This window comes from Cnephaeus nilssonii (assembly GCF_951640355.1).
Source record: "Cnephaeus nilssonii genome assembly, chromosome: 24".
Taxonomy (NCBI): Eukaryota; Metazoa; Chordata; class Mammalia; order Chiroptera; family Vespertilionidae; genus Cnephaeus; species Cnephaeus nilssonii.
In genome coordinates this window covers 13,009,078-13,033,523 of record NC_137095.1, presented here as the reverse complement: position 1 = coordinate 13,033,523, position 24,446 = coordinate 13,009,078, and the positions used below count along the sequence as shown (strand labels likewise).

The window sequence follows — 24,446 nt, the reverse complement described above, 5'->3', positions numbered from 1 at the left end:
GGGCCACCCCTGAGGGGCGGTCCTGCCCCTGCCCGGGGGGAGGGGGGGGGCTCACTCCCTGAGACGTAATGGACTACCTCACTCCAAAGACGGTGATCGGATTTATTCTCAGCAACTCTCTTAAAAAATACATTTTTATTATTGATGTCAGAGAGGAAGGGGTGGGGGGGGGGAGAGAGGGAGAGAGAGAGAGAGAGAAACATCAATGATGAGAGAATCATGGCTCGGCTGCCTCCCACACGCCCCCTACTGGGGATCGAGCCCACAACCCAGGCATGTGCCCTTGACCAGAATCGAACCTGGAACCCTTCAGTCCACAGGCTGACGCTCTATCCATTGAGCAAAACCGGCTAGGACAGTGGTCGGCAAACCGCGGCTCACGAGCCACATGCGGCTCTTTGGCCCCTTGAGTGTGGCTCTTCCACAAAATACCACGGCCTGGGCGAGTCTATTTTGAAGAAGTGGTGTTAGAAGAAGTTTAAGTTTAAAAAATCTGGCTCTCCAAAGAAATTTCAGTCGTTGTACTGTTGATATTTGGCTCTGTTGGCTAATGAGTTTGCCGACCACTGGGCTAGGACAACTCTCTCTTCTTTTAATGAGATTTATTGTGTTTTTTAAAATATATATATTTTTCTTGATTTCCGAGAGGAAAGGAGAGGGAGGGAGGGAGGGAGGGAGGGAGAGAGAGAGAGAGAGAGAGAGAGAGAGAGAGAGAGAGAGAAACATCAATGATGAGAGAGAATCATGGATCGACTGCCTCCTGCACGCCCCCTACTGGAGATAAAGCCTGCAACCCAGGCATGTGCCCTGACCGGGAATCGAACCCTGACCTCCTGGTTCCTAGGTCCACGCTCAACCCGCGAGCCACGCCAGCCCAGAACTCAGCCTCTGTTAGCCTCACCGCCTCCCGCCGTCGAGTGTACGGGCTGGATGAGACGCATGTTAGCTCCCCTCTGGCTCTATCATTCTGTAATTCCACAATTACTTCCATTCTGTCCTTCAGAATACCAATCACGACCATAAATAGGCATTTAATAAACATCGTTAGAGAGCATCGCATATGATTTTTTTTTCTTACTGCTCGTATGTCTTCCCCCAAACCATTCCCGGTTCTTAAAGTACTCGGCTGAAGATCCCGCAAATTGTACATTTCATTTTGTTTATCTATTTAGGCAACTGAGATGCCTTCAGGGTTATGGTTATAAATGATGGTATGGGCTTGTTTTAAGAAGCAAATAATGCCGGGAAAATGTGTCCTGATGGGATTCAAAGTGTTTCCACCCCGAGTCTCCCCCCTCCCACCCCTCCCCTCCGACCGTACACACATACTCGGCTAACCCCTTATTCTTTTATTTTTAAATATATTTTTATTGATGTCAGAGAGGAAGGGAGAGGGGGAGAGAGAGACAGAAACATCCACGATGAGAGAGAATCACCGATCGGCTGCCTCCTGCACGCCCCCTACTGGGGATGGAGCCCACAACCCAGGCATGTGCCCTGACCGGGAATCGAACCGTGACCTCCTGGTACAAAGGTCGACACCCAACCACTGAGCCACCATGGCCAGACTACAATAAAACCTTTTATCAGATAGCTAGAGGCCCGGTGCATGAAATTTGTGCACGGGTAGGGTCCGTAGGCCTGGCTGGTGATCAGGGCTGATCGGGGCCTTCCAGCTGCCGGCTGGGGACTCCCTTCATTCCTCACCGTCCCCTGGTGGTCAGTGCATGTCACAGCGAGCAATCGAACTCCGGTCTCCCGGTCAAACTCCCGAGGGGACACTCTGTATATTAGCCTTTTATATAGATAAGAGGAGGTAATGTTGACAAACCAATGGGAATTGGAGGTGCTCAATATGAACGATGTGGTAAGAAGACACGGCCCCGGCCGAGACATGACGGACACAAGTGAGGCATCCAACCACCATTGAAGACTTCACGGGCCATTTGTAGATGGCGAAAGGATACGGTTCGTTGCGTCATCAATGCTCGGAGGGGTCTCAGATGGGAGAGCAGGGAGAGGAGGCGTTCTGGGAGAAGATCTGTTCAGATCCTGGGCGATCGGAGCGGGGCGTTGGAGGGCGGGATGGAGAGAAGAATAGGTGAGCAGGTGACACCCTGCCGGACAGACTTGGGAGATGATGAACCGGCCCCCGTCCTGGACAGCGGCCGGGGGACCAGCTGTGTGGAGAGATAAGCCCAGGGAGGCGGCGGGGCTGGGCTCACGCACGAGGCCGGTGAATGTCAAGCTCATGCATCATGCGGACAACGGAAGGAGACTGTCTCATCCACGTTCATTGCTCCCGAACCCACGTAATTCCGCAGATCTCGTTATCCCGTCCCTATTCATCATGTCCGCACGGGCACCTGCTGTAAGAGGGGGACCGGGGGGCGGGGGGGGGGGGGGTCAGAGATGAGCGATGGCCACGTCCCCACATCGCCTCCTCACGGTGCTGGGCTGCTAAGAACGCATCGCTCCGGCCGCCGACCCTCGGGCCTGAAGCCGTGGCTCCGCCCCTTTGTGAGTGAGTGTGTGTGTGTGTGTGTGTGTGTGTGTTTAATCCTCCCCCGAGGATATTTTCCATTTCAGAGAGAGTGGAAGGGAGAGGGAGAGACAGAGAGCAACATCGATGAGAGAGAGACCCATCGGTGGGTTGCCTCCTGCACGCACCCCGGCCAGGGCCGGGGAACCTGAAACCCAGGTACGTGCCCTGGACCGGAATCGAACCCGGGACCCTTCAGTCCGCGGGCCGACGCGCTATCCACTGAGCCACACCGGCCAGGGCCATTCTCTGCCGTTTCGTTTTCCACGCGTTGAGGCCACGTCGCCCCCCCCCCCCCCCCCGTGAAACCGACAACGTCTCTTTCTCGTCATCAACCTCTTCTCCCGCAGCTCCGATAATAAAAGGATTAATATTCCTCCCAAGTCCCTAAACGCTTTCCATTTCGGCGTTCCGCCTTTGAAATTCTTCGCGTGGCTAATGGCCCCATTGAAATTTTCACTCCGTCCCTGCCTCTCACTCCGGAGGGTTTTCGCGCGAGTCTTTTTTATTTAGTCCTGCGCAATGAATGGAGATAGATTTAGATTTCCTGCCTGATGGCCGCTGATATTCCGTGTCGCGGAGAGGCAGGATCCAGAGGGCTGACATGTAAAATGGCAGCTATGAAATGTTGTCAGTCTTTTGCCTCCTGTTTAGTGTTTCCTTTTTCAAGAACATTTCTGGGTTTGGTTTGTCTGTTGTGCCTTGTGTTATCGGAACGATATTCTTTCACTGCGATTTTAATGGGTGAATGCCCAGGTCACGTCTATGACTTCGTGCATTTAAAGGCACTCCAGAATAAAACAATAGAATGAAAACCATGTTTATTAGCCTTTTTTTTTTTTCCCCCCCTGGCTAATTTCTGGTTCTGAACTAGCTGCCTCTCTGTGGATGGATTCTCACCTCCCACCTCGGACAAAAAAAATGCCATCCCCATTTCCAGCCAATGGAAGATAGAAAAATTATAAAATTACCTCACGTTTCCCTTTGAGATTGAGCATTTTCGAATAAGCTCAGATGCAGCAATTACTGGTTTATTAAGTCACTTTCTGTAGAGACCTGGGCACTTCACAGCACAGTCATTATTATTGTTATTTTAACCCTCACTCAGATATTTTTCCATTGATTTTTAAAAACACATACATACTATATATATATATATATATATATATACACACACTGAGTGGCCAGATTATTATGATCTCTGAACGTATAATAATCTGGCCACTCAGTGAATATCCTATATAATCCCATATAATAAAAGGCTAATATGGAAATTGTCCCCTTGACCAGGAGTTCGACCAGCAGGCAGGCCGGCCAACTGCCCAATGTCCCCTCCCCCTGGCCAGGCTGGCCAGACCCCACCCATGCACGAATTCATGCACCAGGCCTCTAATATATATATATACTGAGTGGCCAGATTATTATGCATTCAGAGATCATAATAATCTGGCCACTCAGTGTGTGTGTGTGTGTGTGTGTGTGTGTGTGTGTGTGTGTGTGTATTGACTTAAGAGAGGAAGTGAGAGGGAGAGAGAAACATCAATGATGAAAGAGAATCGTGGATCGGCTGCCTCCTGCACACGCCACACTGGGGATCGAGCCCACAACCCGGGCATGTGCCTTTGACCGGAATCGAACCCGGGACCCTTCAGTCCACAGGCCAACACTCTATCCACCGAGCCAAAATGGCTAGGGCTCCATTGATTTTTGTAGAGAGAGTGGAAGGGAGGGAGAGAGTGAGAGAGAAACATGGACGTGAGAGACACACACAGACTGGTCGCCTCCAGCACACACTCTGACCAGGGCCAGGGGTCGATCCTGCAATCCAGGTGCGCATGACTGGACATCGAACCCACGGCCTTCTGTGCAGGGGCCGGTGCTCTCAGAAATCAATAAAAATATGTATATTTTTAAAAGTCACGTTGACTGAAATCCCGAGCGTGTGGAAAGAGGGCGCCGGCCCCACGCTGAGAGACGAGGTCCATGAGGGCAGCTGGCCCGTGGCCCAGGCAGAGGCCCAGGGACAGGAGAGAGACTGCGGGGAGAACCCCCACTTTGAAGAAGCCACAAAGACACAGTGACGAGTGGGCGGGGCAAGCCTGCAGCCCAGAAAATGAGCCTGGGAAGGCCCCGCCCCTGCTGCATCTCATTGGTCCTCTCCCGGCTGCAGGCCACGCCCCTTGGCAAGGTCATGTTCAACCCCAGAGCCCAGCCAACCTCAGCCCCTAAGTGCAGATAAAATGGGTTAAAACCTTTTGCACTCGGATGTCGAGTGTGACTCGACACGGTTAGCATCGGTAGCAGCTCGTATGTCGAATTGTATTGAATGTATCAATAATTTGAAATAGAAAAAAAATCCGAATAAATAAGTTTGCATGAAAAGACACTCCAGTTTTTTATTCCACTGCCGCGCTTTGTACAATCTGGGGTATTTAAAAAATTAAATCCCGAGTAGAATAAAGGAATCGAGAAAAAAAGCTAGCGAGTGCAAAGGGTTAAGATTCTTCCTCAATGTGCCACCAAGATTTCTGGCTCAATTCAACCCTGCCCCCCTCCCCTCGTCTCCCCACGTTTGGGTCTTGCTGCTCAGCTTGCCTCTCTTCCTCATTATTTATTTCATTCCCGATTTCGGAAGCTTTCACTCCGAGGGGCACTGGTACAGTACCACCTGGATCCCTGCGGCTCTGACAAGCTGACGGTGCAGGCCCGGCCCCCGGCCCTCGGCCGGCCAGCACGCACAGCGGCCAGTAGCGTTAGAAATAGCAGCAACCTTACATGTTATCTGGCCCGGCCCCTCGCTCCGGAATGGGGAAACTGAGGCCCGGGGAAAGGAGGGACCCTCCCCAACGTCACCCGCGAACGTCCAGAGCCAGAGGGTCCCGTCCTTCCTCGGCGAACGCCCTTTCCCGTGGCGAGGAAGTGGCTGAGGGCTCCCTCATGCATCACTTCCTACATTTCAAGCGGGGTGCCCCGCTCCACGGCCGTTCGCACGCATTTTATTTCTGGGTTCCGAACGGCACGTACGCACAAGGAACAAGCACAGACGTCGTGAACATCGTAGCCCTCCTCTCTGTGTACCCACACCCCCTCTGTTTTCTGTAGGAAATACAAGAACAGCCCTGGCCGGTGTGGCTCCGTGGACAGAGCGTCGGCCTGCGGACTGAAGGGTCCCAGGTTCGATTCCCGGTCCAGGGCACAGGCCCGGGTGGTGGGCTCGATCCCCAGGGTGGGGGCGTGCAGGGGGCAGCCGATCCGTGATTCTTTCTCATCGTGGATGTGTCTGTCTCCCTCTCTCCTCTCTCCCTCCCTCTCTGAAAGAATTAAAAAAAAAAAAAGACAAAAATACAAGAACATTTTTTTTTTTTTTTTTTGCAGAGAACCAGGCTCAAGGAGCTGGTGAGCTGGGGCCTCCGAGGACGGGCCGGTCGGCGTGGCAGAGGGTTCGCACGTCAGTGCCCAGGACAATGGTCCCTCTGACTGGGACAGGCCCAGCCAGCGTCACACGTGTGCAAAGAGCAGCCCAGGCCGGTGTGCACCTCTGCTCGATGCACGGCAATGCCTTTCCGCTCCCCCGTGCAGCAGGGCGGGCGGCTTCAGCACAGACACCGGGTGAATGCTAATGGGGACGGGGCAGTCCGGGATCTGGAACGGAGGCCCGTTCCTGACCTCTACAGGCCATTTGGAGGAAAAAAATAAAAATAAGAAAAAAAAAAGCAAGGCGCTTCTGGAAAATTACAGAGCAGCGGGGCACGGCAGAGCAGACAGGGGGCCGAGGGAGAGAGATGTTTCCCGGATGCCTCCTCGCCGCTCGGAGCGTGCCGGGCACGGGCGTGTCCTACTTTCCGCCGCTCCACCATCTATGTTTAATAGGTTACTGCGGCAACGGGCGGGCGGCCCTTCTCCGGAGGCCTTCGGAGCGGAAATGAAGATCTCCCTCCTGCAGCTCACAGCGGGTAAAAGCCCACCGTGTTCTGGGCATGGGGCTAGGCCCTCAGGATACAGAGCGAACAAAAGCGTCTTTGTTCTCCAAGAAGGGACAGTCTGATGATGGGGGGGGGAGGGGGAGGAGAGATGGGGTGTGGGGACAGGGACGTCCCCAGGCAATGCCATGCAACAAAAACCTAACCCATGTCAGGGTTTCTACAAGATGCTGTCGAATCCCGGAGGACTGCCTGGAGGAGGACACCTCTCCTCACACAGTGCATGGAAGGAGGCACATGGGTGGAGGCAAGGGAGCAGCAGAGCGGCGATGTCACCTTGCCGGCCTTGGTAACCCTCCACGTGGGCCCGAGACCCGAGCGTCCGGCTCGTTTCCAATGTTCTCGGGGCTCGGGGTCTTTGACGAGAGCCCCAGAGGAAACCGTAGGGCGGGCTGGCTCTGAAAATCCATTGTATGGATTTCCAAGAGCGTCGGCCCCTGCCCAGAAGGCCGTGGGTTTGATTCCCAGTCAAGGGGTGCAGACCTGGGTTGCAGGTCCGATCCCCGGGCCCTGGTCAGAGTGTGTGCTGGAGGCAACCAATCTATGTGTCTCTCTCACATGAACAACAGGCCGGCCCCCAGTGCCCAGGCAGATGTGTGCCTGTCCCCTCTGTCGTGGGCCCTCGGTCCAGAGCCCCTCGATGCAGGCTGCCCCCACCACAGGCTCGTGCACGCTCGGTCCCTCTGCGTAAACACTGGCACAGGGCCGGCACGGACCCGGCCGCCCTGCTCCCGGGCAGGAGATTCTTCGGGGGCAGCCACCTGCTCGTGCTCTCACCGAAACCCATTTCCCTTCTGCACCTCGCCCCGACGGCCGCTGGGAAACGGAGGCGTTGCAGGGAACCTCGTGGGCGTGCAGTCACACGCCGGGGGCCCAGGTTGGAGGCGGGGAAGAAGATGCACTTTGGAGTCAAGGTGCAGAGACAGGGAGCAAGGGAGGAGCAGGTCTGTGCACCTGAGCGCTCTCCATTCACTGGCCGGCGGGATGGGGCTGGACACACACACGCAGCACGCCGCAGAGGGGGGGTGCAGACCGTGCGACCGGGGACAGAGGAGGGGTGAGGTGGCTCGGCGCGGCGACTGGGAAAGGTTCGATGAAAGGAAGGCGGCATGTGAGCTGGGTCTTGGTACCCGCAGGGATGCTATGGGAGACGCTATCGGAGACGGGGAAACACGGGAGGCTTGAAACATCCAAGAGGCCACCGAGGAAGCTGTGTGGCTCAGCAATGGTGTGCATGCACATATGTACACGCACACATGTATGGGCACGTGTGTGTGCGTGTGTGTGTAGAGGTTGCTTGATCCGATCGACGGCGATCTTTCCCATCCCAACTCCGGCCACACTCGTTCCTCCACAAACACCGCTTTGAAAGCCGTCCCACGAGACATTTTATTCCAAGCTCTCACCCCCCACCACAGGGCCTTTGCACCAGCGCTTCCTAGCTCTTAGCATGGGGGTGTGTTTTTTTAAATACATGTTTATTGATGTCAGAGAGGAAGGGAGAGGGAGAGAGAGAGAAACATCCACGATGAGAGAGAATCGCCGATCGGCTGCCTCCTGCACGCCCCCGACTGGGAGTCGAACCCGCAACCCGGGCATGTGCCCTTGGCCGGGAACCGAACCGTGACCTCCTGGTTCATAGGTCGGCGCTCAACCACGGAGCCACACGGGCCGGGCTTGCTTTCCTTTTTAGCAGGAACCTCCTGCACGTCCTTCAAGAATCACCTTAACGTATCATCTCCTATTGGTCGGCTTCCGCACTCCCCCGACCCCCCATTACATCAGGTGACCCGTGTTCTCCTCTCTCTGTCTAGTTCCATCCTGGCCGGTGCTGCTATCTATAATAATAAAAGCATAATATGCTAACTAGACTGGATGTCCTTCTGGACGACCTTCTGGACGAAGCCAGGACTGCGAGGGAAGCCCGGGTTCAGGGTGCCAGAGGGAAGCCAGTGCCAGCAGCTGGGGGAAGGAAGGCCTACTCTTGCATGAATTTCATGCATCAGGCCTCTAGTATTACAATAAAACGGGTTTTGCTGTTGTTGCTCATCTCTCTCACTGAACTGTGAGCAACGTGAGGACACAACGTGGGTGTTTTCCCTCGGCGACCTCAGAGCTCAGGGGAGGCCCCAGCACGTGCATCGTACACATTTGCTCACGTTCCTGGCTGTTCCTGGACACGCCCCCTAGACACTCCCCTGCCCCGGGTCACTTCCTCTCAGAAACGCGCTCGATGACGAGAAGGCGATGCCCCACCCTGCGGGGAGCGGAGACGCACGTGGCTGACCTCGGGTTCGCATTCTCTCCCTCCCGCCCAGAAGGCACGTTGCGCACAGATTACCTTCCTGACCTCACGCACCAATGACAAGCCAGACGTGCAGGCTGTTCTCGCTGAGAGAGCAGACACAGAGCAGATGGGACACGTGAAGGCATATGGCAGCCTGGATTGGATCTGGGCCCCGTTACTGCCCTCAAAGCTCCGTGTGTGTGTGTGTCACAGAGGAAGTCTGAACGCCGTCCCATGGAGGACAGGTGTGGGGTTTCTGAACCAGAGCGGGGCAATGTGGGAAAGGGCTGGACAGAGAAGGTGCTGTCGAGAGGGACAGCGGTTTGATGACGGTGCACACGCCTGGCTCTGCGTGAGGACGACGTGTGCCTCTGTGAACTATGCATGGGAACGGATGTGATGACCACGTCGTCACTGGCCTCTCTGCTTCGTGCAACGGAACAAAACCTAGAAACAGGGCTGTGGGGCTCCCAGGGGCTGGCTCTTTGCACCCACGTGGTGTGCGTGTCCGGTGGCGAAGACATAGCACAGCCGCGAGTCCAATGGTTGCAGTCACGGACTCGCCATGAACCTGGGGGCTATGGGGTGTCCCTTCTTCCCAGTCCTGTCCCTTCCTCCTCCTCCTCCTCCTCCTCCTCCTCTTCTTCTTCCCTCCCCTCATCTTGGTCCTGGAGGGAGGCCCACTCCCGGATCTGCCGGTCCAGCTCAGAGCAGCTCCCCTCCCGGTCGGAGCTGCTGTCGGGACCGTAGTCGATCTCCTCCAGGCACGGGGGCTCGTCATCCAGTTCCGCGGAGCCGCCACCGCTGCTGCGTCTGCGTGCGTGCCCGGGCCATGTGGACGAGAGAGGAAGGAGAAGGAGGAAGGGAAGGAAAACGGAAGGAGACGTACAGAGGGGGGAGGAGGCACGGAAACAGGGGAAGGGAGAGAGGAAGAGGAAAGAGAAGTTACCCACAGGAAGGAACACGTAAAAAGAAGTCAGAAAGAAGAGGAGTGGGCCTCGTCTCCTCTGAGCGGGAAACCCGCGCGTCCCCGTGCCGTGAGCTGGGGGCCTGGTGTCGCCCACTCCCTGGGGACAGAGGGCGGAAACCACACGGAACCGAGGCCGCCTCCTTCCTGTGCCGGTGGACTCTGCAGACAAGAGGTTCCCAGGCTCAGGGCGTGGACAAGATCTTCAGGATCCTCTGGGCTCTAGGTGAGCAACCAGAGGTGACCACCGCGGCTCGTCCGGGATTAGTGTGCTGTTCCCTCCCGGGACACGGTGGGACTGGAATGGGGGTAAGCGGGACTCAAAATCCTGCCCATCTCGCATTCCAACCGCATGAGTCATATGGCAGAGTTTCCCTTCCTCGTGATGAACGGTTTATTGGCATGAGAACATTCGTCGAGTTTGAAATGCATAAACCAGAGAACAAGTAAGGAAACAGCATTCTGGACTATGTTTGTGCCCCACCCTCATCTCTCCGGGGCACCTGGCACCCTAAACCGAAGGTCCTGTGGGATTCTGCCTGCACAGAGAGGAGGGGGACAATGGGAATCTCGCCTCCACGGCACCACGGCGTTAAATTATCCGACTTCCCAGGCTGAACTGTGGGTGATAAAGAAATCGAGCAAAGACCCGGCCGGCGTGGTTCAGCGCTTGAGCGTCGACCTAGGAACCGGAGGTCACAGTTCGACTCCCAGTCAGGGCACATGCCCGTGTTGCGAGCTCGATCCCCAGTAAGAGGCGTGCAGGAGGCAGCCGATCCGTGATTCTCTCTCCTCATTGATATTTCTGTCTCTCCCTTCCTCTCTGAAATCAATAGAAATATATTTTTAAAAAATGTCTACTCTCCCCATTGCTATTTTTCAACACAGTACTGGAAGTTCTAGCCAGCATAACAAGACAGGGAGAGAATATAGAAGACATATAGGTAGGAAAGCAAAAGATAAAATGATCGCTATTTAAGAATGTACAAGAACAACACAAAGTTTAAAAAAAATAATAACTCTAGAACCTTAAGAGAGCTCAGTGAGGTCATAGGTTACAAGATTAATGTAGGAACATTAATTGTACGTGTAACAATGAGCACGTTAAAATCAGAAAACATTTATAACCAGTAAAAAAAAAAAAAATGAGACACTTAGGTGTCAATAGAACAAAACATGTACCACACTTGTATGCTAAATATATATATATAAATCTGTGGATAAGAATCAAGGAAAGTTTAAATAAATGGAGAAAAACATCACTGGCCTAGAGGAGTCAGCATTGTAAAGATGTCAATCTCTCCCCCCCGCCCCCGCCGCCCCCAGATGGCCATACACATCTTACACCATTCCTAGTGAAGTTCCAAAAATATCTGTGTGGATTCAGACAAGATGACCCCACGATGCAGACGGAAAAGGCGGAGGAACTAAGAATACCTAACACAGTTTTGGGAATGAGAACAGAGTGGGAGGAATCATGCCAATTTCAAGACGGGTTATATCGCTGCAGTCAGCAAAGCCGTTCGGTGCTGGCCCGGGGGTAGACAGGTAGATCGACAGAACGGAAAAGCGGACCCAGAGACAGATCCACACGAGCAAAACCAACCGGTGTTTGACCAACGCACCGACGCAGCGCGACCCCTCGGAAAGTGGGCGGGAAGTGAAGAGAGGGGAGAAACGTCCCCATCGGGGCACCCGGTATCACGTAAGCACAGGAGGAGCGCGGGTTCGGTTTCCACGACGCAGACAGCTTATGCACACGAAATGTCTTCACGGGAGGAGGATGGGAGGAAGTCGAACAAGTCGAGGTCCCCAGCCATTCACCAGCTGGCACAGCAGCGTGGAGAAGATCAATACGATATTGCCAAGCAAACAAGACTTGTTTGTTGGTATTCGCCCATTCTCATCCGTCCATCCATCCGTCCATCCGTCCGTCCGTCCATCCATCTGTCCGTCCATCCATCCGTCCATCCATCCGTCCATCCATCCGTCCGTCCATCCATCCATCCATCCACCCATCCGTCCGTCCATCCATCCATCTGTCCGTCCATCCGTTCATCCATCCATCCATCCATCCATCCGTTCATCCATCCGTTCATCCATCCGTTCATCCATCCGTTCATCCATCCATCCATCCATCCATCCATCCATCCATCCATCCATCCGTTCGTCCATCCATCCATACATCCATCCATCCATCCATACATCCATCCACCCATCCGTCCGTCCATCCATCCATCTGTCCGTCCATCCGTTCATCCATCCATCCATCCATCCATCCACCCATCCGTTCGTCCATCCATCCATCCATCCATCCATCCATCCATCCATCCGTTCATCCATCCGTTCATCCATCCGTTCATCCATCCATCCATCCATCCATCCATCCATCCATCCATCCATCCATCCGTTCATCCATCCGTCCATCCATCCATCCATCCGTTCGTCCATCCATCCATCCATCCATCCATCCATCCATCCATCCATCCATCCATCCATCCGTTCATCCATCCGTTCATCCATCCATCCATCCATCCATCCATCCATCCATCCATCCATCCGTTCATCCATCCGTCCATCCATCCATCCATCCGTTCGTCCACCCATCCATCCATCCATCCATCCGTTCATCCATCCGTTCATCCATCCGTTCATCCATCCATCCATCCATCCATCCATCCATCCATCCATCCGTTCATCCATCCGTTCATCCATCCGTTCATCCATCCATCCATCCATCCATCCATCCATCCATCCATCCATCCACCCATCCGTCCATCCATCCATCCATCCATCCATCCATCCATCCATCCATCCATCCACCCACCCGTCCGTCCATCCATCCATCCATCCATCCATCCATCCATCCATCCATCCATCCATCCGTTCGTCCATCCATCCATCCATCCATCCATCCATCCATCCACCCACCCGTCCGTCCATCCATCCATCCATCCATCCATCCACCCATCCGTCCATCCATCCATCCATCCATCCATCCATCCATACATCCATCCATCCATCCATACATCCATCCATCCATCCATCCATCCACCCATCCGTCCATCCATCCATCCATCCATCCGTTCGTCCATCCATCCATCCATCCATCCATCCATCCATCCATCCATCCGTTCGTCCATCCATCCATCCATCCGTCCACCCATCCATCCATCCATCCGTTCGTCCATCCATCCATCCATCCGTTCGTCCATCCATCCATACATCCATCCATCCATACATCCATCCATCCATCCATCCATCCACCCATCCGTCCATCCATCCATCCATCCATCCATCCATCCATCCATCCGTCCGTCCATCCATCCATCCATCCATCCATCCATCCATCCATCCATCCATCCATCCGTTCGTCCATCCATCCATCCATCCATCCATCCATCCATCCGTCTGTCCGTCCATCCATCCATCCATCCGTTCGTCTGTCCGTCCGTCCATCCATCCATCCATCCATTTGTTCATTCAATTATTTAGTCATCGACTAGTTAGTCAGCACCTGCTAGAAGATCAAAGATAAAAAAATAAGCAGAGAACATCTTTAAAGCTCAGCAACTATACTCAAGGCGATTAAACCTTATGGAAACCATAATCACCTGTAAGCAACAAGAATTAGGATAGAATCTACTGAAAAGGGTGGGGGAGGGGAGAAAAGGGGATGGACATACAAAATAATAATAATAAACTGCTGGTAGCAGAGCCTCTGGGGTCCGGGCTGCCAAGGATCCTGCCACCACCCGGTCCATCATCTCATTTCCTTTGAACAAAACTGCTCGAGTCCAGCAAAACGCAATGAAACGGTCCCATCGCTCCGGCCGATCCCACCCGCCCGCCTTGGAGGAAACGCGCGCGCCCTCCTCTTTGAGATCTCCCAGGAGCAGCCGCCAGCGCCCCGCCCTTCTGTCCTCTGCCCCAGCGACATCCTGCCCGTGGCCGTAGCAATTCTACGCGTGTTGGCCCCTGCTGGTTTGAAGACTGACGCGGCACGCGGCACCGCCCTTCGCCCGGAGCCGTGAGGACTCTCTAACGGGTACTCACCTTTCTACCTGTTTCTTCACCCCAGGGAATCCCCATCCTCATAAAGAACCTTACTCTGCCCGGCGGCGTGGCTCGGTGGTTGAGCGTTGACCTAGGAACCAGGAGGTCACGGTTCGATTCCCGGTCAGGGCACCTGCCCGGGTTGTGGGCTTGATCCCCAGTCGGGGGCGTGCAGGAGGCAGCCGATCCATGATTCTCTCTCATCATTGATGTTTCTCTCTCTCTCCCTCTCCTTTCCTCTCTGAAATCAATAAAATTATTTTTTTAATATATATATTTTTTATTGATTTTTTTACAGAGAGGAAAAGAGAGGGATAGAGAGTTAGAAACATTGATGAGAGAAACATCGATCAGCTGCCTCTTGCACACCCCCCACCGGGGATGTGCCCGCAACCAAGGTACATGCCCCTGACCGGAATCGAACCTGGGACCCTTGAGTCCACAAGCCGACACTCTATCCACTGAGCCAAACCGGTTTCGGCAAAACTATATTTTTAAAAAATAATATGCAGAAATCAAACTACGCTTCCATCAGTAGGGTGGCTCTTAGTACTCAACTGGGGGAAATGCATGGAGAAAACATTGAAAACTGGTTTCGTTTCTTCCTTTTCATCCGGCCGCTCTGATAATCCTGTAGACACACATTCAGAGGTCACCTCCTCTGAGTCCCATCTGAGACATGGGCCCGTTACTAGCTCTGTTCTTGAAACGATATGAAGGGAAACAAATTTCGTAGCACCAAACATGGCCTCTGAACACACGTGCATTTTTAGCCCCCTGTCCTCCCCACAGCTTCGGAAATCAGGCCTGAGAATCCGTTGATCCCGGCCAGTTCATCCTCCCCGTCCTCGGAGATACACCCCTCAGCCCAGCGTTCCAACCGTTTCTACGCAAAGCCGCGAAGGAGTCTCCCTCCCTTGCAATGCCTCCCAGCCAGCCAGTACGGTGATTTGCAACTTTATGATGTGATAAGTAGAATTTCTCTGTTTTGATTTTTTTTCATTTGCATATTTATTGAGATATGACGATCTCAATTAGTTCTGCTCTTTTTGTTTTGTTTGTTTTCCTGGTTGGGGAATGGCAGCGTTTCGGCAGTGTGCAATAATTCTGCATGCTAACAGGCTGAACGGAACCCGGCCCGTGGCATACCGTGGCATCGGTGCTGATTAAAATGCAGCGTTAGCCCAGCCAGTGTGGCTCAGTGGTTGAACATCGACCCATGAACCAGGAGGTCACGGTTCGATTCCCAGTCAGGGCACATGCCCGGATAGCAGGCTCGATCCCCAGTGTGGGGTGTGCAGGAGGCAGCCGATCCGTGGTTCTCTCTCATCATTGATGTTTCTCTCTCTCTCTCCCTCTCCCTTCCTCTCTGACATCAATAAAAATATGTTTAAAAAGTTTAATGCAACTTTATGGATTCTCCTTTCCCTTGTTTTCCCTTTAAATGCTGAGGTGATACTCCAGACTTGGGTGCATGTCAGACCTCAAGAGGCAGCCACCCGCTGAGAAGCAAGAGACCGTCAGACACTCGGCCACACCCAACATTCCTTCCCAGCCTGCCTGTCCCCCGTTCCCTCCTGAGAAAGCTGAGCTCCTAAAGGAACGCAGCCTCATTGCATCTTGGCTTTTTAAGAAATAGATATATTTTTACTGATTTTACAGAGGAAGAGAGAGAGAGAGAGAGAGAGAGAGAGAGAGAGAGAGAGAGAGAGAGAGAAGCATCAATGATGAGAGAGAATCATGGATTGGCTGCCTCCTGCACGCCCCACACTGGGGATGGAGCCTGCAACCCGGGCCTGTGCCCTGACCGGGAATCGAACCGTGACCTCTTAGTTCATAAGTCGACGCCACGCCGGCCGGGCTATTAGGAAGTAGGAAGTTTTTACGATTTACTAGTTACAGTAACCTACAGTGATCGCAATACAATGTATCTACTAGATCTAAAGACTTACTGACAAGCCTTTCCCAAGACAGTTTAGATAAATCCCCTCACTTAACTCAAAGGCATTCCTTCACACTTTGCTCCTCACTTTTTATTTTAAAACAGAACTATTCTCTCTCGGCTCCGTCGTCCCATTCCCCTAGGCTGCCGACATAAATCCCGGGCTCACTGAAACGCCTAGAATTACGAATTCATCGAACCCATTCACTCCTTCAATACACATGCATCGATCGCCTCTTGCTCATTTCTCTAGTCATTCATTTAGAAAGAAAAAGGGAAGAGAGAACAGCGTTCCATCCGCCTTTGGAGGCCACGGACTATCGCCCGGGAGGGAAACAGAGGAATCCTGGGACGAGAGGGAGGGACAGACCTGCCCGAGGCCAAAAACAGCTTGTTCGCTGAGGGTTCTAGACCAGGGGCGGGCAGTGCACCCTGGGAACTGGGCGGACGGAATAAGTAACTTGTGCAAAGGGAGGCGGGGAAGATGTCCCTAGAGGAGGTGCGTAGGAGCTTTTATGCCGGCACGAAGGTGAGGCAAGACACTCCAGGATGAAGAGCAACACGTGCAGCCCTGGCCGGTGTGGCTCAGTGGATAGAGCATCGGCCTGCGGACCGAAGGGTCCCCAGTTCGATTCCCGGTCAGGGCACATGCCCTGGTTGCGGGCTCTATCCCCAGTAGGGGGCGTGCAGAGGCAGCCGATCCAGGATTCTCTCTCATCATTGATGTTTCTCTCGCTCTCTCCCTCTCCCTTCCTCTCTGAAATCAATAAAAACATATTTAGAAAAAATAAAATAAAGAGAGTAACATATGCAAAATCCCCGCAACAAGGGAGAGGGTGGTGTGGACAGCGAGTGGTTGAGGGTCCCGCGGCCTCCAGAGCATACTAGTCATGTGTGTGTGGTTAGTGATTGGCGGACGGGAAGGGGGGGCGGGCAGAAGCTGAGGGACCAGGGAGGGGAAACCAGGCTGTGTTTCATTCCGCATTCGTCAGGAAGACGCCGGCGCGCCCTCCGTCCCATTATCATTCGGCATAATTATTTAAAATTAACTTGTTGGAGGATCCGCTGTTTAATTTAGAAGAGATAATTGGAACGATGTATCGGGTAATAATATTTGACATCATTAATGGGGGTATAATTATCCGTGCTATTTAAAAAAATTAGTGCAATACCAATATTTTCTCACAAAATGAAGCAAACGTTGTTAACTACAGAGCGACGTGCCTACATCCGTTCTGGAATGTGCATGCCTGGCGCTAATCCCTCCAATTGAAAAAAAAAAATCTATTTATGATTTTTCTCATGGCCCAGGCTGGGTGGCTCAGTGGTTGAGCTTCAGCCTAGGAACCGGGAGGTCATGGTTCGATTCCCCGTCAAGGGCACATGCCCGGGCTGTGGGCTCCATCCCCAGTGGGGGGTGTGCAGGAGGCAGCCGATCCATGATGCTCTCTCATCATTGATGTTTCTCTCTCTCTCTCCCCTTCTCCCTTCCTCTCTGAAATGAATAAAAAAATTAAATAAATGCATACATAAAATAAAGCTTTCCATGATAGCTCCGCCCCCCGCAGCACCCCAAGAATCCCAAGTCCAGCAGTAACAGGTTGGGGGGACACAGAGGACTCCCCACCGATAGATAACCACCCAGCGTGACAAAAGGGGGTGTGGCTGCCGCCCGCGTCCCCTCACTGCACTCACACCCGCCGAAACCACACGGCTGAGCCACATACACAGCAGCTCCGAGGGGCTCCCTGGTCGACCGAGCATCCCCCTTTCTCCGAGGCCTCCGCCGAGAAGAGCTTTCTGGAACCCAGAGCCAAAGGAAATGGGGGTGGTTTACGGCGGGCACTGCATATTCATCAGATCCCAGTGCCCTGGCCGGGACTCCAACCGTGACCTCCTGGCTCATAGGTCCATGTGTTGACCATGGAGCCATGCCAGCCGGGCCCGCCTCTCCGTGTCCCGAGGACAAATGCCGGCCGGACTCAGACCACTGTCACGAGAGCCCCCAGCGTTTACGGCCGGTAAAACCCCGTGACAGTGCGGCCGGCGTGTTTCAGGAGCGAAGGGACCACGTGGCTTCTGTCCCCACGACTTGCCCGATGTACGGTCCATGGGAGCTGCCTGGTGGAGGAGGATGAGGGATGAGAAGGACGTCGGCTCTCACGCTGAGGTACAATGTGACCTCGGCCTGGATCCTGCAGCCCAGGACCCCCTCCCCCCACCCCCTTCTCCAGCCCCCACTCCCCACCTGGATCCCATCCTGACCTCTACCCTCAATCCGGCCTCTGAGCACAGACACCAGGAGGTGGAAGGAAAACCCGGCCTCAATATCCTAGCCCCGTGGTCGGCAAACTCATGAGTCAACAGAGCCAAATATCAACAGGACAACGACGGAAATTCCTTTGGAGAGCCCAATTTTTTAAACGTAAACTTCTTCTAACGCCACTTCTTCAAAATAGACTCGCCCAGGCCGTGGTATTCTGTGGAAGAGCCACACTCCAGGGGCCAAAGAGCCGCGTGTGGCTCGCGAGCCATGGTTTGCCGGCCACGGGCCCAGGCGACCTTCCCTGTCTTTCTCGTAGAAAACACATGGGCGTGTCAGCACGGTGCTGGTACCGCATCCTTAACCCCGAGGAGGTCGCCCCAGGCCGGCAGGCGGTCACCCAACGAGCTCCCCGAACAGACGCAAGGCAGATGCTGAAGCCACGCTGCGAGGGTCTGTGCTAACCCCAGCCACATCTTTAATGTTAAGGAATTAAAAACCACCACCAAAGCACCAAAAAAAAACAAAGCAAAATAAACAAAATAAAAACACACACACACACACAAAAACCCGCCAATGACGCTGGGGCAAAGAACAGGCTGGGTGTCTGACTGAGGGAAGTTGCTACATGTACCAACCACTGTCTGGGTGGGCACGGGGTACGGGGGTGGCTCTGGGCTTGTCCCAAGTAGCAGGAACGTTTGTAAGACCTACATCTTTAAAAAAAAAAAAAAGAAAAATATATATACACACACACACACACACACACACACATACACACACACACACACACAGTATACACATATACTGTATTTTCAGGCGTATAAGACGACCTTTTAACCCAGGAAAATCTTCTCAAAAGTCGGGGGTCTTATACGCCGGAAAATACAGTATTTACAATTTAGAATTAAAGTGAGTTATTGCCAAATGATGGGTGGGTTACCGTATTTCCCGGCGTATAAGACCCCCGACTTTTGAGAAGATTTTCCTGGGTTAAAAGATCGTCTTATACACCGGAAAATATGGTGTGTGTGTGTGTGTGTGTGTGTGTGTGTGTATATATATATATATATATATATATATATATATATATATATATATATATTATTGATTTCAATATATATATTATTGATTTCAGAGAGGAAGGGAAAGGAGAGAGAGAGACATCAAGGATGAGAGAGAAGCATCGATCGGTTGCCTCCTGCACGCCGCCCACCGGGGACCGAGCCCCCAACCCGGGCATGTGCCCTTGACCGGAATCGAACCTGGGACCCTTCCGTCCGGAGGCCGACGCTCTATCCACTGAGCCACACCGGCCAGGGCCATTTCACAGCTTTGGTCATGCCGGAGGCAAGATAAAAAAATTAACAGGACCCAGAGAAAGGAAAAGGGACATTTTTTAAACGACTAAAGCTATTCCACACATCTTTGAAAAGCCCCGAATAAAAGCAGATTCATAAAATTTTTATCCTCCTTATGAATAGCTCCTGACGGTCCGTGCTAACGAACCAGATGACTAACTCCCTTTTAGGTTTTATGAGAATTTTTGTTCAGAAACCGACTCATCTGGCTCCGCAGGGGACGGGGGAGACGGGCGGGCCTCTGCTCCCCCGTGGCCCCCGCCCTGCGCTGGGAAGGAAGAGCAGGAGATAAGGGTTTTCCGCTGTCATCGGAAACAGGGAAAATTAATTGCTCCTGCAAAGATGAAAAGTTTGTGTTTGAATAAAAAACCCGGTGCAAAATCCTGTGTGTTTTTTTCCCCGTCTTCTGTTCCCCGCGGCGGGGACCTGGGGTTTGGCTGGAAAAGGGAGCTTATAAAACAGAGTCACAGAGACGCGCGCCAGGTCCCTCCCCAATTAGGAAGCGGGCGGGCCGTCTGGTAGACCCTGTGGCTGAAGCCAGACAGCAGGGAGAGGGGAAGCGAGCGGAGAGGGACGATGTTTGCAAGTTTGAGAATGAGCGCCTTCCCATGCCTTGCACGTTTATATATACAGCCAGGTCCTCCTGTTCATCGGCAAAGGGACGACTGAAAATCCAAATCAGCCCTCACCGGTTTGGCTCAGTGGATAGAGATAACGGCCAGGGGGAGACCAGCCCCCTGGGGAGGCCGGGCTCTGCCTGGCCACGAGGCCCGGGCCGAGGCGCCTGCAGTATCACAGCGCAGGTTTCTAAGGTTCGGTGCGTGAGAGGGCAAGCGATTCGGGGGCAGCCAGCGTCCAGAGCAGAGTTCTGAGGCGATTCCTGCACCCCCGCTCCCCACGAGCGGGAACAGGGAGGGCAGGTGAGGCCACGCCGCCTCCACTGTTGACGGCCGAGGTCCCGCCCGTGCTGGAGAGACCCTTGGTGTCCCTGCACCGTCGGTGAGAGCGAGCTAGCCCACAGCGCCGTGTCCGTTACAGAGCAGGCAGGCTGTGTGTGTGTTTGTCTTTCTTCTGATGTGTCCAGTCTCGGATTCCTCCACGAACACACCTTCTATCCAGCCATCCTTCTTTATGTGCTAGTGGCCCGGTGCACGAAATCCGTGCACATTAAAAGGGGATTAATCCGAGGACATAATTTAATATCGCTATTTGCCCTTTCTCTGTAACAGAAGTGTCAGGGATGAAAGAACATTAGTAAAATGTATGTGAAAATAATATATAAATTGATTCATAAATGAACAATAACACCATGATATAACAACAACAGACAGGTCGAAACACACGCTGGCGATTGGCGCCAGCAAGAGCTTTATATGTATCACGCATGCGCGAGTCAATGCTTATTTTTAAATTGCCAACCAGCGCGAATCGTATGTACTGGCCAATCGGTTGGATGGATCTACGGTCAGTCATTTAGCCATAGATAGATAGATAGATAGATAGATAGATAGATAGATATAGGTATAGGTATAGATATAATTGACTTCAGAGAGGAAGGGAGAGGGGGAGAGGGAGAGATCATTAATGAGAGAGAATCATGGATCGGCTGCCTCCTGCACGCCCCCTACTGGGGATCAAGCCCACAACCGGGGTACAGCCATCCTTCTCGTCTTTACTGAGTGTCTAACAGGAGCCAGGCTCTGTCCATTGATCTGTTTTACTTTATAGACGAGAAAGTGGAGTCTCTCAATAATTTAAGAACTTGTTCAAGTCCCATAGCTAGTGAGCAGTAGAGCTGGTATTTGAACCTCATTTGTCTCCCCCTAGAGCCCAAATCCTGACACATACGCTGAAAATACCAAGTGCCAGAGACGGGTGGATTAAAGTCCATGTTAAAATGATAAATTAAAATTTAAAAGTAATCATTTATAGGCCCTTGAAGAGACTCACATCACAGCAGCACATCCTTTAAAATATTTTCGACCGGCCAGTGTGGCTCAGTGGTTGAGTGTTGACCTATGAACCAGGAGGTCATGGTGCGATTCCCAGTCAGGGCACATGCCTGGATTGTGGGCTCCATCCCCAGTAGGGGGCGTGCAGGAGGCAGCCGATCCATGATTCTCTCTCATCACTGATGTTGCTATCTCTCTCTCCCCTCTCCCCTCTCCCTTCCTCTCTGAAATCAGTAAAATTATATATATATATTTTTTAAAAACAGCCTGCTATATTTGGTCTAACATTTAGTTACCTCACCCCTCATGCCATGGCAGGGCCAGACCAAATGATTTCTCAGGCTTCATACGGCCGATGGGCCGGACATTCCCCACCCCTGTTGTAAATGGCAGCTGGATATCCTTTGCCCACGATGTTCTCTTCTAACCCACAGGTGCCCTCCCTCTGCTTGACCCTACACTCATCCATCTTTTCTTTATTGATTTCAGGGAGGAAGGAAGAGGGAGAGAGAGATAGAGACATCAATGATGAGAGAGATTCATTGATCGGCTGCCTCCTGCACGCCCCCCACTGGGGATCAAGCCCACAACTCAGGCAGGTGCCCTTGACCGGAATCGAACCTGGGACCCTTCAGTCTGCTCTACCCACTGAGCCAAACCGGCGAGGGCTCACTCATCTTCTTATCATAGTTTGGGCTCTCATGTTGCTCTCAGTGTGCCGGCCAAAGAGAGACATTCATTCTGGGCTCCTTGGCTGGGACGGCTCTCAGACGGCTCTCAGACCGCTCTGACGAACCGACCTTCTGATTCCTTTAGGAGATAAGACCTTGGGAATCGGGGGTCTGTTGGCCCCGCGGGAGGGAGGCAGCCCCGAACCCCTGAGTTCCCACCACGGACCACAGTGACCTCCAGGCGAATACCGGGCCCGCCACGGACAGCCAGCCCCACTAAGAACTCTTTCTGAGCCTGAACGCTGTCGCCGCGGCAGGAAGATGGATGGGTTGAAAAGACCTCGTGTTAATTCAGCCCCTTGACGTGTTTTTTTTTTTTTCTTTTTTCTTTTTCTTTCTAAAGAAATCCATCTAAAGAGAGGCTGCGGAGAAGACTAAGGCGTTCACCTTCCACCCTCGCCGCTGCCTTTGATGTGAGGAGTTCGGTGTGCACCGTACTCCGGGATCGGTCTTTTTCTACGAAGACCATCGTGTTCTGAGCAGGAGAAAGAACATAGCGTGTTTCAGAGGGGGAGATACAACAGCCAGAATTTCTTTCTTTTTTTTTTTTTTAAATACATTTTATTGAATTTTTTACAGAGAGGAAGGGAGAGGGATAGAGAGTCAGAAACATCGATGAGAGAGAGAAATATCGATCAGCTGCCTTCTGCACACCCCCTACTGGGGATGTGCCCGCAACCAAGGTACATGCCCTTGACCGGAATCAAACCCGGGACCCTTCAGTCCGCAGGCCGACGCTCTATCCACTGAGCCACACCGGTTAGGGCTTCTTTCCTTTTTTAAGTAGAACAGGGACGTTAGGGCTACGCGGGTCCATCAGCAAAAACAAACAAAACAAAACAAAACACAATATCCCACAGGGCAGGGTGAGATCGCATGGAAATGCCCTGAGATAAAGCCAATGCAATTAGTTTCTGCAGCATACACTGTCAGGACCCCAAGATGAGGTGAAATAATGACCTGATTCAAGCCGGCAATGGCAGCTCGATGGAGGAAACCATTCCTTGTGGGGATCGGCGGACTGCGTAGGGAGGAGACGCCGGCTGAGGTGACGTGGAGAGCCACGGGTCTCTCTCGCGCTCTCTTTCTGAATGTTCTCATTGACTTTTAGAGAGAAAGAGATAGAAACGTCCACGAGAGAGGAGCATCATTCGTAGGATGCCTCCTGCACGCCCCCTACAGGCGATCGAGCCCATGATCCAGGCATGTGCCCTGACCGGGAATCCAACCGTGACCTCTTGGTTTCTGGGTCAACGCTCAACCGCTGAGCCACCCCGGCCGGCCAGGCTGGATCTCTTACTAAGAGGATGCAAAACTAGCCCTAACCGGTGTGGCTCAGTGGATAGAGCGTCGGCCTGCGGACTGAAGGGTCCCAGGTTCTATTCCGGTCAAGGGCATGTACCTTGGTTGCGGGCACATCCCCAGTAGGGAGTGTGCAGGAGGCAGCTGATCGATGTTTCTCTCTCATCGATGTTTCTAACTCTCTATCCCTCTCCCTTCCTCTCTGTAAAATATCAATGAAATATATTTTTTTAAAAAAAAGAGGATGCAAAACTAGCCCGAAAGCAGAGCTTGGGCTCCGTCCAGGAGCCTTCCGATTCCTGGCCTCATCACCCGGAACGTGGGTCTCTCTCTCACGCTCTGATCTAAGCCCATATGGAGGCCCTGCTCCCCCCGGGACCGCTGTCCCACGGCCTGGATTCTCCCCCAAAGCAAATGTGAGCCGAGGCTCTCAGTCTTTCCCTGATGCTTTGCAGGTCTGTTCTCATGCTGTTTCTATCTCTGAACACATATTGCTTTGTATCAAGAGTCATTTTTTTTTCTTCCAATAAGGAACAGATAGTAAAAAATCTTTCGCTTGCCCGGCCGGAGTGACTCGGTGGTTGAGCATCGGCCAATGAACCAGGAGGTCACGGTTCGATTCTTGGTCAGGGGCACATGCCCGGGGTTGTGGGTTCGATCCCCAGTGTGGGGGGTGCAGGAGGCAGCCGATCCATGATTCTCTCTCATCACGGATGTTTCTCTCTCTCTCTCTCCCTCTCCCTTCCTCTCTGAAATCAATAAAAATATATTTTTAAAAAATGTGGGCTTTGGGGGGATGGGGGAGCCGATCTCTGTTGGGTTTCCTCCACTCTCTGCTGCTGTATCCCCAAAAGCAGCCACAGAAAGCAGAGAAACCAACGAGGGACGCTGTGCCCCAACGCGGCGTTCCTGACCAGAGCCGGTGCGGAGTGGAACTCCACCTCGAGACAGCCATTGCTGGGTCTTGCTCTGTAGACACGGTAGGAATTACGATAACCCGTAAAGCAAGCTAAGAAATAAAAACAGGTGGCCAGCACGCCGTAACCTCCTTCCTTTCTTAAGG

General features: G+C 52.9%; 1 protein-coding gene across 1 annotated transcript in view; it reads right to left on the bottom strand.

The window, feature by feature from the left end:
* Positions 1-9,387: 9,387 nt before the first annotated feature.
* AGBL1 (AGBL carboxypeptidase 1) overlaps positions 9,388-24,446 on the bottom strand; it is a gene marked incomplete at its 3' end in the record, with an annotated part of 254,689 nt that continues 239,630 nt past the window's right edge. Inside the window, exon 23 of the mRNA XM_079764228.1 lies at positions 9,388-9,622. Coding sequence (XP_079620354.1) covers positions 9,388-9,622 — 235 coding nt within the window. The remainder of the gene's footprint in view (positions 9,623-24,446) is intronic.